The 13,831-nt window shown below is 50.7% G+C and overlaps 1 protein-coding gene across 1 annotated transcript in view; it reads right to left on the bottom strand.

The window, feature by feature from the left end:
- Window positions 1-11,015, bottom strand: part of ACVR2B (activin A receptor type 2B) — a 104,185-nt gene extending 93,170 nt beyond the window's left edge. Inside the window, exons 1-2 of the mRNA XM_054192091.1 lie at window positions 10,900-11,015; window positions 10,292-10,489 (exon numbers count right to left, since the gene is read on the bottom strand). Of these exons, the coding sequence (XP_054048066.1) occupies window positions 10,292-10,343 (52 nt within the window). The 5' untranslated portion in view covers window positions 10,344-10,489; window positions 10,900-11,015. The remainder of the gene's footprint in view (window positions 1-10,291; window positions 10,490-10,899) is intronic.
- Window positions 11,016-13,831: the final 2,816 nt, after the last annotated feature.

Raw genomic sequence — 13,831 nt, 5'->3', positions numbered from 1 at the left:
GCTGGATGAGCTTCCTGCCACCAGCCAGGAGGGGAACTGCCCAGCAACAGCAAGCGTGCCCATCAGAAACGCTCCATCAGGCTCCGCTTTTCTTTACCGCCTGCGCAAAGAAGCCTGGATATCGAGAAGGAAGGGCCACCGCGTTGCTTCCAAGATGCTAAAAAAGTGATTAAAATCTACACGGTAATTTCTTGCGGTAACTCAGCGTGGCGAGCTTGCCCTTTCTGCAGGCCCCTGCTTCACGCGTTCACTTCAAAAAGATGCTCCGGGAGCCTGAGGACGGGACTAAGCCAGGCAGTAAAAAAAAAAAAAAAAAAACAAAAAACCAAAACAGTGAGCAAACACAAACGTTCATCTCCATTACGTGTTTGTGTTTTTTTTTTTAAAAATAAACAATAAAAAAAAAAAGTATGTGTCATTGGAATATTTCAAAGGAAGCCAAGGGAGCATCCCCACCCGCAGCATTTCAGGTGGAGATGCCGGGGCTGCGGCACCATCCCCGGCGCCGGGCATGGCCACCACCACCCCACGCCCTGCCGGCATCCCCGCAGAGCCGACAGCGTCCTCCTCTTCTCCTTCGGGCTGTGCTAAGCTTTATTTCACGTGCAGCCCAGGCACCTTACTTAAAGGGGAATTTCAGGGCAGGGAACTGCTCCAGGTGCCCAACACCACCACCCCAAACCTGCTTTTTAGGAGCCAAGCAGACGAGCATCATCCAGCTCAACTGGAATAGGTGTTTGAGAAAACGCCTTGCCCCGGCGGTATGAGTGTTCTTTAGCAGAGACTTTCCTATAAAAATAAAAGCGGCTGATTAAGTTGTGGGTGCATGCGAAAGGAAAGGATTCCCAGTTCAAACTGCGCGCACCCCAGAGCCACCCAATAGCTGCCGAGCCGTAACTGGATACTCCCACCACGAAAGCCCAAGGACAACTGAATTTTTCAGCCTGCACATATAGAAGGGAATTAGCATTCTCAACCCATTAATTACTCTCAGGAAGTAAAGCAGCAATACAAAAGCCCGCTGTGTTTCTGTTGTCATACTGGGGAAAGAATAATAAAGACTTGGAAAAACAAGCGAGGCGCGCGCCCGCAGGTTGCGTTGCCACGTCTCGGTTATCCCAAGAGTGAACCCGCCAGGACAAGGCTACCACCGAAATAACCAAAAATCCACTCTTTGCTGAGCTGCCACATCTCAAGTCAACTGTAGTTTCCTTCTGCTGAGTCCAGGGACTTCTGCAAATCCAGGCGGCAGCACGCCCGCCTCAACCAAAGCAAAGGCCTCCTCGCACTCGAGCGCCTACAAAGCTCCCAGGCTCTTCCAAGACGGGTACCATACTCTCCTTACAACTTTAACGGTGTAAAGCTCAGCTTGCTGCCTCAGAGAAAAGCCTGGACCTCAACTGTATAAAGCTGAAATGACCTCGTTTTCCAAAAAAATTAAGTATCGATGGCAAACAGAGCCACTGGAGAGGGCAGTTTGCAGACAGCTCAGCCGAACTGCACCAACAGCCACCAGTAGTCCACAGAAGCCAGCCAGAGACTGCAAAACACGAGAATAGCACTAAAAAGGCTTAAAAGGCCTAAAATACTCACACGTTTTATGAAATGCTTTTAAAAAGTCACAAAAAAAAAAAAAAAGAGACAGAGCTTGATTGAACATTTCTTCAACTTCAGATCCACGGCTGCCTTCCTCCCTGCCCAGGAATTCAAAACTGCCTGCGCAAGTAAATTATGTATAAGCAAAATATTCCTAAAAGCCAAATTTTAAGAGTTGCACACATTACACAAGGCGTTTTAAATAGATAATGTTGGAGGAAAGAAGGGTTAGCCGCCCAGATAGACCATTTGATAGATCAGGCACAAATGGAGCTAACTTTATCCCTCTCATCCACTCAAAGGCTTATAATCTCACACCTTGGAGCAATAAATTAGGAAGCAGCATTACATTAGCGCTACAGGAACCGCATGGAAAAATTTAAACTTCTGCTACGAGTTAGGAAACAAGTTCTGTGATGAGAAAAGCTTTAAAGAAGAAAAGGCAGGGACTGTCACGGCACCCAAGACCCTACAGGGCAGTGTCAGCTACCGTGGGCTTTTTAAAATGACCACCTTTGCCGCCGTGGTTTGGGGATCACTCAGCACAGGCCCGGGATTTCATATTGGTCTGGAAACTGCCAGAGAAATGCTCATCTCTTCTGGTTTTTGTTTGTTTCTCTATAAAAGCAACAGCAATACATTCAATTTCCAGCTTTCCAGGAGGAGGATTAACACACTGCCTCTGCTCCCGTGAGCCCCTTTTTCTTCTTCCATCGTCACACAAGGGTAGACGTTAGACATAAAGAGTTGAGTTCAAAATCCATGTCTTAATTTGCACAAGTATCCACTTAGATGGAAAACTAATGTAGCTCAGACTGTAAAGCGCTGCATCTTTTCATGAACGTGCTTTATTCTTTTTAAAAAAGAGGAGGAACTCATATACGGATCTATTAGTGTGAGACTGAGACAAGAGAAAGAAAATAAAATGATACCTCCGGTTTCATAAAATTAACAGAACGTTTCATTTTTCTCAACAAATTTAATTCCAAGTGGACAACAAAGGATGATAGAGTGCTTAGAGCACCAGCCACGGACCCAAGAGGCTGGGGAGCAACACTCTTGCCCTGCCACTGACTTCCAAGATCTGAGAGAAGTCATTCCCACCATAAAAGAAGCGGGAATCATAGAATGGTTTGGGTTGGAAGGGACTTCAAAGATCATCCATTTACAACCCCCTGCCCTGGGCAGGGACACCTCCCACCAGACCAGGTTGCTCAAAGCCCCATCCAGCCTGGCCTTGAACACCTCCAGGGATGGGGCATCCACAGCTTCTCTGGGCAACCTGGGCCAGTGTCTCACCACCCTCACAGTGAAAAATTTCTTCCTGATATCCAATCTAAATCTACTCTCTTCCAGTCTGAAGCCATCCTATTACTCATCCTATTACTACACGGCCTTGTAAAAAGTCCCTCTCCAGCTTTCCTGCAGGCCCCCTTCAGACACTGGAAGGCCGCTATAACGTCTCCCTGGAGCCTTCTCTTCTCCAGGCTGAACAACCCCAACTCTCTCAGCCTGTCCTCATAGCAGAGGTGCTCCAGCCCTCTGATCATCTTCATGGCCCTCCACTGGACCCATTCCAACAGGTCCCTGTCCTTCTTGTGGTGAGGACTTCAAAGCTGGACACAGTACTCCAGGTGGGGTCTCACCAGAGCAGAGTAGAAAGGGATACCTCATAAACTTTTGTCACGTCCCATAAATTATGCATTATAGGAACAGGATGCAAACAGCCATGGATACAAGTTTTACTTCTAACAGCTCCTGTGCAAACATTTTAACCGGCTCATGTCAGCTCCTTAACACACCCCTGCTCCCCAAACCCAGCAGTGAGCCAAAAAATGGTGCTTCCCCCCAAAAACGGGCTGCCTCCTGCAGCCCCGCATCCTCCAAGCATCCTCCTGCCCCCAGAGCTCCCGGAAGATCTGAAAGCCAACCTGCCACGAAATGCCACACCGAGCTGGAAATTGCAGAATTACTAATGAGAAACGGGTAATTGGCATCTTCCTCCAGCCCAGCACAAACAGGCTCCCTCCTTCTGCTGTGTTTCTTTTATATTTAAATTGACAAACCCGTATGCATGAGCCGGTCCCCTTGCTTGCGGGCAACCCAACCCAAAAGGGAAGGATCTTCTCTACCAGCAAAAAACACACCAACCGCCTCCACCAAAGCCACCCAAAGAAAAGAAAAGGAAAAAAAAAATAAAAACAAAAATCACAGGAGGCGGATAGAGCACACTGCCAGGTTAAAGCCTGATTTTACCCGATACAGAAAGACTTCCTCGTGCAGCTTCCTTATTTTATTTTTTTTTTTCAGTATAAGTACCAAATATTTGGTGTGACCTTAGGTGAGGCACTTCACGATGCAGCAGGGAGCACTTGCAGGCAGTAACGTCCTCCCGTGCTTGGCCCGCTCTGCTCGGTGTTTTTGGGGCAGGGACCTTCTCTCTACACAAACAGCCCTTTGCAAAGAGGAGCTGTGGTTTTTCCAAGGCACCTAGACATCAGTAACATATTTTTTTTTTCTTAAGTAGCACGATGGACCGATGCCACATGCAATAACATAATCAGAGCGACAAGACTCGAATACTGGCAAAATAAGAGGCACTTGTGTGCTGGAGGGAAGCATATTATTATTGTACAGTGTACACTGACAATTGCTGCTCTTAACTTTTGGGTTGAATTGAAGCTATACGGTAGTAAAGGAGGAAGATGACAGAGAGAAAAGAACACAAAATTGGTGGAAAAGACCAATGGTTATATTCAAATTTAAGCACGAAATGTGCTGGGTTTGCAGAACGCAGGCAGTGTTTCATCTTTAATTTACTTCTCTGCCCCTTTGACTTACAAGGAAGATTTAAGGGGGGGTGGAACGATGTATTTTATTTTTTTTTTTAACATACCTTAAAGGAACAAGTGACTAAAGAGATACAAAATTATTTCAGAATGAAGCAATAACGAAGAGAAGAGATTAGACATTAGTTGATCCGCAATGGTTAATGGAGGGGAAAGGCAGGGGAGAGGGGAGCTTATGCTGGTGAATGCTGCGACCACAAACACCTCTCTTAAACACATCCAATTTCACTGATGTGAAAATCTCCACATGAAGGAACAGGCGAAAAAGAGCTTAAGTGGGAACAGGGCGCAGAATGCCAAGTGCTACACTGAATAATTCAGATCCAGGCAGCGCTATTGGCCAGGCAAGAAAATCACACCCCCCTGCTAGTTTTAAAATCAAAGGCCAAGGAAGGATAAAAGGGAAAGACAACACCTCTTTAAAGCAGAGATTACGCTCGGCGGTTCCCATTTCCCAACTCCCCACAATGTTTTGTTCCGGGGAGAGCGCGGGAGCCGGGTACTGCCATAGTGCCAGGGCACGGCTCCACGCTGCCCGCAGCCCACCAAGGAACCTGGAAAACCTTACCGCCCTCCTGACCCCGCTCCTTCAGCCCAACAGCAAGAGAAAGCCAACTCTGAAGTGGGTACCGACCAACCCTGACTTCCTACGAGTTGCCTTCGCAAGACCTTCTCAGCACCTAAGTCTCAGCATCTTCAGTCGTCGAAGCTGCCCGTGAGGGTAAGACCCCACCAAGGCTTTCAGTTGGGTTCTTCAACCCGAGGTTCTCTCCCCTGCCTCCACCCACCCCAAGTTACAGCAATGTTTCTCCAGGGTCGGCTGACGGGATTGGATACAGGGATTTCCAGGTGAGGGACGGGCCACCAGGAAAAGCCATGTCCCCGTTGCTGGCTGTGGTACTCCCTGGAGAAGGGGAGGCCAGCAAAGTCAAAGGTTGGACTCGATGATCTTAAAGGTCCCTTCCAACCTCAACAATTCTATGATTCTATGATTCTATACGACCTTGCCTTGGCCATACACAGGCAGAAGCCGGGGAGTTACCAGTCACTTCCACAACTTTTAGACTAGAGCTACTAGGTTAAGCTCCAAATAACCATCCTGGGCGTGTTTGGTGGAAAGGTGTTATATTTTATGGGGCTTAAAAGATGCAGAGCTACTGAAACCCCACTTAATTCTGACTATTCTAGTGCAGCTCCATCTGGTCAACTACTATTAACTATTCAGAAATGCTTCTAAAAGTAGGCCCTGAAACATGACAGCCAAAACACCTTCCACTACAAGGCCCAAGAGTGGAGTAACTTTGACTTCTCTTTATTTTATTGGAAAGGTGCCCTGGCTTTCTAGGAACGGGCACCATGTGGAGAGAGCACACAAGTACACCTCTGCTAGGTCCCCAGCCTCCAACCATCTCTTCTTCCATTCACCTCCTTCTCTCCTGAGAAATGAAGATAAACATTCCTTAGTTCTTTTTACACCTGCAGAGGAACCCACCCCGTGTCCAAACACGATGGAAATCACAGCACTGGGATTCCTGGGCTGGTCCTAATGGCTCCAAAAATTGCTCCTCTTCCATCTGAACTGGCTTCCCAGAGCTGGGAAGCCAGGAGAACCCTCCAGGTTGATCTGCAAAGCAAGGAGTGCACGCGTGGTGGGGAAGGGGGGTTAGATGGTGGGAGGGAGAGAAGAGAAGAGAACAAAACCAACCCAAAATAAAAAAGGGAAGGGAAAAAAGTGAGGCCGGCCTGTTTCTTTCTTCTCTACCGTCTATTCAGCGGCAGCAGGGGAGGTCTACAACTGTTGCGTCACGTAAAGCACAAAAAAAAAAAAAAAAAAAAGAAAAAACCTGACAAGCGTGTTTTAGCTGATGGAGACCAGAGTGGACAGGAGGCTGGTGACAGCTCGAGCGCGGGGAGTTAAGAGACCTCCGCTTTAATTGGCCGTTTCGTACCATCTCATCAAGCGAGCGGGAGCCTTACAGCCTGGACAGGCTGCTCAAAGCCACAAGAAATGGCAGAAATTTCAGCGGGTAAATACTTGAGGTAACTGCCCAGGCTCGGGTCAGCCTCCGACTCCCCTCCAGGGATGCTGAGCGTGTAACCCCCGCCTGATCCACCCAACCCTACACCGCAGGGGAGGTGCAGAAGATGCTCTGAAACGGAGGGGGGGGGGGTTAGGGAGGGGAAGAAGGGGGGAGTTAAACCACAGGCTGCGCAGGACCTGGCGAGGTGTTTATAAATAATGCCACGAAAAAAGAATACACTGCACCCTCGGCTCTCTAACACAGCGTTTTCTTCTCCACGGAACTGTGACTATGGTTATCTCGGTGGTATAATTATCTCGATTTGATGACAGATTAAAAAAAAAATATATATATCCCAAACACCTGTTCAAGAGTTTTGTGTTTTTAAAGGCCATTGCCATTAACCTTGGGCCATGCACTTCATTGTGTTTAATTAGCAAGCTAATGAAGCCAGTTTTATTCCCTTTCTCAAGCACAAGAGGATAAACACAAGACAGTGAAAGAGGAGACCAGATCCATTTGCAGCACAGTTCCTTGCTGCATGGCATTACTTAAACTTGCACCCAAATAAAAGTAACGTAATGGCTCGGGAAAACGCGACAGCAATGCGTTCTGCAAGACAAATCCTTTTACACCTTCTGTATTTTCCAAAGCTCATGGATTAAAACACGATTTCTGAACATTTGGGCGGCAGAAAATTTGCAAACAAAGGGCTAAAAACGAACATAATGTTTTCCTCAGTGAATCTTCACTATTCCAAAAATTAAGCATAACAGATTTTATTTTTTTTAAAAAAAAAAAAAAAAAAAAAAAAAAGAATAGCAGCCCGTGCTTGCTTTGTTCCAGCCAGCCAAGGTAGCGATGAGAAGCACCAACAATGGAGGTCAAGCGATTTTCGAAAAGCCCACCACTTTCGCACAGTCCTAACGCGTACACACACACAAAAGACATACTTCAAGCAAAGCCCAGTGCTACGAATCCCAGCAACACATTGCAACTTTGGGGATTCGGGGCTGTTTTCACTATGTTTTTTTTAATTTTTTTTTTTTTTTTTTTTTCTGACTGAAGAGCTGTGGGAAAAACTAGACAATGAAGATCGTGCTGATAAACACTCAGAAATATCACAAGAAAGGCAGAAAAGGCTTTAAAAGAGAGGGAGGGATTTCCAGAATTGCGAATGCGCTGATTTAATGATCCAAGAGGACCTTTCCAAATAAACGGAATTATATTCATTTTCTGAGGTTTCTTTATTGTATTTTCACGGGTGGGGGGGGGAAGTCAGCGTAGGTATGCCCTATCAGATTATCCTTTTCATATCACGATACATTTAAGAAGCTTTCAGGGTTAATTTTTTTTAAAGCAACTGCTTCCCCCCCCCCCCGCTTTAGATTTCTACCACTGTAGCACACAGCTATAGGAGCAGGTTAAAAAAAAAAAAAAAAACCAAACAAAACCAAACCAAACAAAAACCCAACCCCATACCCAAAACAAAAACAAAACAAACAAACAACAAAAAAAAAAACCCACAAACCACCCAACCCCCAAACCCGGAAGCCATCTCTTTTATTGAATCACCCGAGATAAAAGGATTCCAAGATATATGGAAAGAAAATACATTGACCATAAATCTCCTTTATGCACATAATAGAATTTTCCAGCCAAGAGAGCTGTTGTGATGATAGCAACGCCGAGCCCCAGGAATACTGATGGCACACACACACACATCCCCTGCTTCTTCCCAAATACCTGCTCTCCCTCAGCACTGCTATGTCAATACATCCCGCACCCCCCCCCACCCCACCCCCCCCCCTTTCCTAACACATGGAAACAAAGCTGCGTACAAGTGTCCCAGCGCCGAGATAAAAAAGCCCAAGCTGGCTTGGCTCACCATCAAATTAATAATTTCTTTTTTAAATTATTATTATTTATTGCCCGCTCCCTTTTCATTGCTTTCCACCGCGCGCACACACCACCACCCCCCCAAACACACACACACACACTTTCGGCGTTGACTTCAAAAAAAAAAAAAAAATAATACAAATAATTAAGCGATGGCACTGTTTATAATGCCAAAGGCAGGCGGTGGCAGTGCATATTTAATGGGCACTCGGAACAAAGGAAGCCCGGCTGCAGGAGCGCCCCGGGGCCGGCTCCGCCGCCCGCTCCCCCCCGTGCCCCGGCCCCGCCGGGCCGCCCCTTCCCGGGGATGGGGGGGGGGGGGGGGGGAGGAGAACACGCGGGGAAACCCCCCCCTCATCTCAACCCACGCTCCCACCCGCTTTGCAATACAAGGATGGCCAAACCACCGGGAACTCCCCCGCTGCCCAGCGCGGAGCGGGGAAAGGGCACGGCTGCAGCATCGCTGCACCCCCCCCGGGCCACAAACACACCCCCCCCCCCCTCCACACCACTCCCCCCTGGCTGGGGAATGGGGGTGAGGGAATAAGTTACTGCCCGGTGCCGGGGCGGCTGGCTCAGCCCCTTCTTGGGGCGGGGGGGGGTCGTGGTAACCAGGCAAAAGGAAGGGGGGGGTGGTGGGGGGTGTCAAAATTGCTGCCGCCCCAGTTTCTCTTGGAGAACATGCAGCTATAATTAAATGGAATTGGAGGGGAAAAAAAAAAAAACCAACAACATTAACTAAAAAAATAAAAACGAGGAGGGCAAGCGGGGAGCGTGGGGATTTCAAGCGTGCCCGCGTTTTCAGTGCTGGGGGAGGGCACAGGGGGGCTGACCCCTCCCGCCCCCCCCATGGCTACGGGATGGGGCACCCCCTGGTCCCGTCCCTCGTCCCCCCTCCCCGTCCGTCCCGTCCCCCCCCCCCCCCCCCCCCGGCCCGCGGAGCGCTGACCGGTTTCCCCCCCCCGCGGGTGTCGGTTAACTTCCACCCCGCGCCCCTCGGCACAACGCGCACCCCGCGGCGTGGAAGTTTGGGGGCCAGCCCGGTTCCATAAAAGAAATGGGATGAAGAACACAGAAAATAACCACCACCACACACACACCCCCTCCCCGCTACAAAAGCCTCCTACCGGGGGGGGATGCTCCCCCAGGAACACACACACACACACCCCCGCGCCCCGCACACCCCCTTTTTTCCCAACTTTCTCCCCGCAGCGCCAGCCAGCCCCGAACGGCTCGTTTCGTGCTAAGAGCGTCCCGGGGGGGTGAAGGAGGGACCGGGGGGGGGGGGGGGGGGGGGGGGGTTTCCCCCTCGGGGCAGGGGGGTGCTTTACACACCCACCCCCGCCAGGGTCACACAACCGCAGCCCGGCAGGAGCGGGGCACACACATGGCCACTACCTGAGCGGCTCCGCACCATTTCGGAGCGACCCCCGGGTCTCCTCCCAACTTCTCCCTCCCCACCACCACCATCACCCCCGTAACGTCCCCGGCTTCCCCCCCCCCCCCCCAGTACACACACACACACACGCTCCGGCAGCACCCGCCCCAGAAGTAAATGCCCATTTTTGTAAAGTTTCCTCGATATCGCGCCGTGTTTACATTGCCATTAATTCCCACAGGCTGCCCGAAGGGAACAAAAAGCAGCACGGGAAGGCTCGTCCTGCGAGCAGGGAGAAAACGGGGGGGGGGGGGGGGGGGGGGAAGGGTGTGAAGGGGTGAAAAGCGGGAGGAAAAAAAAAAAAAATAATAATAATAAAGAAAATGAAGCAGATGGCAGCGGCGGGGTTATCCCCCGGTTTGCAGGCTCGCTGGCCGCTCTGCTGTTTTGGAGGGTGGCTGCAAGTAATTGCACGGCCCATTCAATTCTGCATTTGGAGAAGCGACCGCAAGCCCGAGCGGGAGGTAAACAGGCAGAAATGCACTTACCTGCACAGAAAGTTCCACAAAGCAAGGCGAAAGTCAGCCACGAAGCAATCATATTCCTTTACTTTTTTTCCCTCGCGTGCCCTTCTATCCCCAAGGGAAACAAAAATAAAAATAAAAAGCGAGAGAGAGCGAAAGAAGGGGGGAGAAGCGAGGCTCTGCCCTCTCTCTCTCTTAAAAAGAAAAAAGAAGAAAAAAATCCTGCGGGGGGAAAAAAAAAAAAAAAAGAAAAAAAAAAAGAAAAAGGAAGAAAATCGGATTTAATTCCTTCGCAGTTGCAAAATGTATCCAGCGGAGAGGAACAGCCCCGGACGGTTCGACCTGCTCCTGCCTGGCCCCGGCGTTTGCTCCGAGCTTTCCAAGAGTTTCTTTCCCTGGGCTTTTGTGCTGGGAGCGCGGCGTGCACCACACACCGACTCCCCCTCCTCCTCCTCCTCCTCCTCCTCCTCCTCCTCCCAACCCAGCCCCTCCGGCTCCCCCAGCAGCAGGGGCGAGCGCACACGCCCGCCTGCGCGCAGCCCCCCCCCCCTTCCCCTTTCCCCTCCCCTCCCCGCGCAATACCCGCGCAGCCGTGCGCAAGGCGTGCAACACACTCACACACGCACACTCACACAACAACGCACAGGCGCTCCCGGCAGCAGCGGAAACTTTGCAAGGTTACCGACCCCGCATCCAGGGGGGCTGCGGAGCGGCAGGCAAGAGCCCGCGGAGGAGGCGCGGAGCGGGCGCGGAGCGGCGGCGGCGGCGGGGGGCTGGCGGCATCGCGGGCTGCGCGGGGCGCGGAGCGAGGGGGCGGCGGGAGCGGAGGCTGGGTCGGGAGTTGCCATGTACAGGGGAGGGGAAAGGAGGGGGGGGGGGGAACTGAAAAAGGCGTAAAAAAAAAAAAAAAAGCGGGGGGGGGGAAGGGGAGGTTTGGGTGGGTTTTTTTTAATTTATTTTTTTTAATAATTAAAAAAAAAAAAAAAAACCTGAACCGAGTCCAAAATGGCTTCTAAAAAAAGGGAGAAGCCGACGCGGAGCCAGCGGGGGAAACCCGGATGTTTGATACAAAGAGGCTGGCGGGGGGCGGAGCGGCGCGGGGGCTCCGCGGGCGCTGAGTGGGGAGCGGCGCTGCCCGTCACGGCCGCGCCCCGCGGAGCGCCGCGCACCGCACCGCACCGCCCGGGGGGGCGGAGAGGAGGGAGGAGGAGGGAGGAGGGATGGAGGGGCTCAGGGCGAAGCCACCGCGGCCTGTTGGTGGCCGCCGGGAAGCCCCCCCCACACACACACACACACCCCGTGCCCGCCGCCTGTCCCTGGGGAGCGGGCAGCGCGGCCCCCCCGGGGGCAGGAAAACCGGGTCCCTGCAGGAAAAAAAAAAAAAAACCAAACCACCAAACACATTCCTCCTCTTCCAGGCTGGTGGAATGTGTTTTCCCTGCTGGTGTCCCGCCTGCCCCGCAGCCCCCTGCACCCAAAAAAGTCCCTTGTCCCCAATATCTTGCAGGGATTGTGTCCGGGATAGTGTCCGGGGCTGAAGGGGCACCTCATCAGCATCAATTTTCAGGCAGTTTCAGGGTTAATAAGGTTTTTCTCTATTGCCAGGGTTACAGGAATTGAACTCTCTCCGCAATTTATTTTAATTATAACTAAATAATACGGCATTAGGGAGCGCCAAAGGAATCTTAAGGGGAAGGGAAGATGCTGAAGCTGGGTCATTCCCAAGACTTTGGGTCTGACGGGTCCATGGACTCATGGGGAGAAAGGGCCGCGGCAGGGATGCTGCATTCCGGCAGAGCTCCCGCGCACGGTCCTGCGTCCTCTCATTTGTCCGATGGGGAGTAAGGCTGAAAATATTTCCAAAACCATTTACTTTTTTCCTCTGGAGGGAGATAAGAGTAAATCTGTATCGTTCTTTTAAAAGTTGGAGAAGCGTTACGTTCGGAGAAGAAATGTTTATATTTATTTTACGGTAAGAAGCTCGCAGGAAACTTCAGGAGGCTTTTATAAGGGCTTGTAACCTCTTTGAAGCTGGAGACTTTCTTTATATATGTATAGCACTTGCACAACAAGGTCTTAACTGTGAATGGGATTCCTAGGTGGAGATGCAATAAACTGATTAAGAGTATCATTCATGGTATCATACCTCATTCATATGTTTACTATAAGTAAAGAGGAATACAGGGGCAGGAATGTAGTGGTTGCGACTTTAAAAATGATACTCCTCGGGGCAAAGTTAACAGCTAGTGTGCGCGCCGACAGGCAATGCCATTGGTAAAGCTACCAAAAACACTCGAGAAAATAATTTTTGGAGCAAAAAGCAGCAAAAAAACAGCCCGCGAAGAGCTAGCGCTGGGCAGGTTTGTGGCGCGGAAAAAGCGAGGTGGGTAGCGTCACCCAGCTGGTCAAACCACAGACGGAAAATAAGGAGATGTGTCTGTCAAAGGGACGGGTCAGGGATGATCCCTGTTTATTCAGAAACAAGCACTCACAAGCAGGGTTTGGGTTTTTCATCTGGAGGCAGCAAGGACTGATTTTGTCACTGGGGGACAAATCACTGAGAATCACAGAATGGTTCGGGTTGGAAGGGACCTCAAAGATCATCCAGTTCCAACCCCCCTGCCATGGGCAGGGACACCTCCCACTAGACCAGGCTGCTCAAAGCCCCGTCCAGCCTGGCCTTGAAGGCCCCGGAGGGTGCAAAAAGGAATATAAAACTGTGGTCAAAGGAGAAGTAAATGTCCTGGCTGTGGGCTGCAGCAGCTCAGGTGCATTCAGAGCCTCAAGAGGAGAGACACGTAATGGGTCAATATTACTACAAGGCTGCTTATTTCATTCAAAAGCAAACAACGCGTCAATGTTTCTGCTTATTTCGTTTGAGGAGTAAGTTCTTAAACAGCTACCGAGTGGCTGAAGTACGGAGAAATGTGTAGGGCGATAGAATACGACGCGGTGTTCCACTCTAGTGGCATTCCCCATGATTAGCTACAACGAGACATTTAGTTCACACCGAGAAGAGAGCAGCCCTCGGGAGCGGGCAGCGCGGGCTCGGGCTGCGTCCCTGCTTAGGCTGAAACGCTCCCTGGCTCCTATTTTTAATTCGCTGCGCCATGAAAAGCCCCGTTTCACGGCACCCGGGTTTGTGCTTTACAGGCAGAGAGAACCTGGGAGCACGTTTATCAGGCGGCTGTCAGCGCTTTTGAGGAAACGGGCCCGGGGCGCTTGGGATGTTGTCGTAAAGCCGCCCAATAAGCGGGGCGTAGGGTGGCCTTTGGCACTTGGACAACGTGCCGCTGCATGGCACCAGCGATGTCCCAAGGAGAGCTGGCCGCCCGGGGCGGGGGGGGATTTTGACCCAGGGATAAATGATACGCTGAATATTCATTTATTAAATTGCCGCCCCCTCTTGCTTACATTGTTTCACAGGGGGATGTTCACCCTCCTGGAAAGCTAAAATGTTTTCCCTGCTTGCAACATAAAAGCCGGGGAGTGGGGTATTGTCCCTGGAGGTAATGTTACAGCCTTACCAAGATGACACTTAAAAACTTCGTCACCCTCCAAGAA

The sequence above is a fragment of the Rissa tridactyla genome, chromosome 2 (genome assembly GCF_028500815.1).
Source record: "Rissa tridactyla isolate bRisTri1 chromosome 2, bRisTri1.patW.cur.20221130, whole genome shotgun sequence".
Classification (NCBI taxonomy): Eukaryota; Metazoa; Chordata; class Aves; order Charadriiformes; family Laridae; genus Rissa; species Rissa tridactyla.
This window is presented reverse-complemented; position numbering and strand designations above follow the sequence as displayed.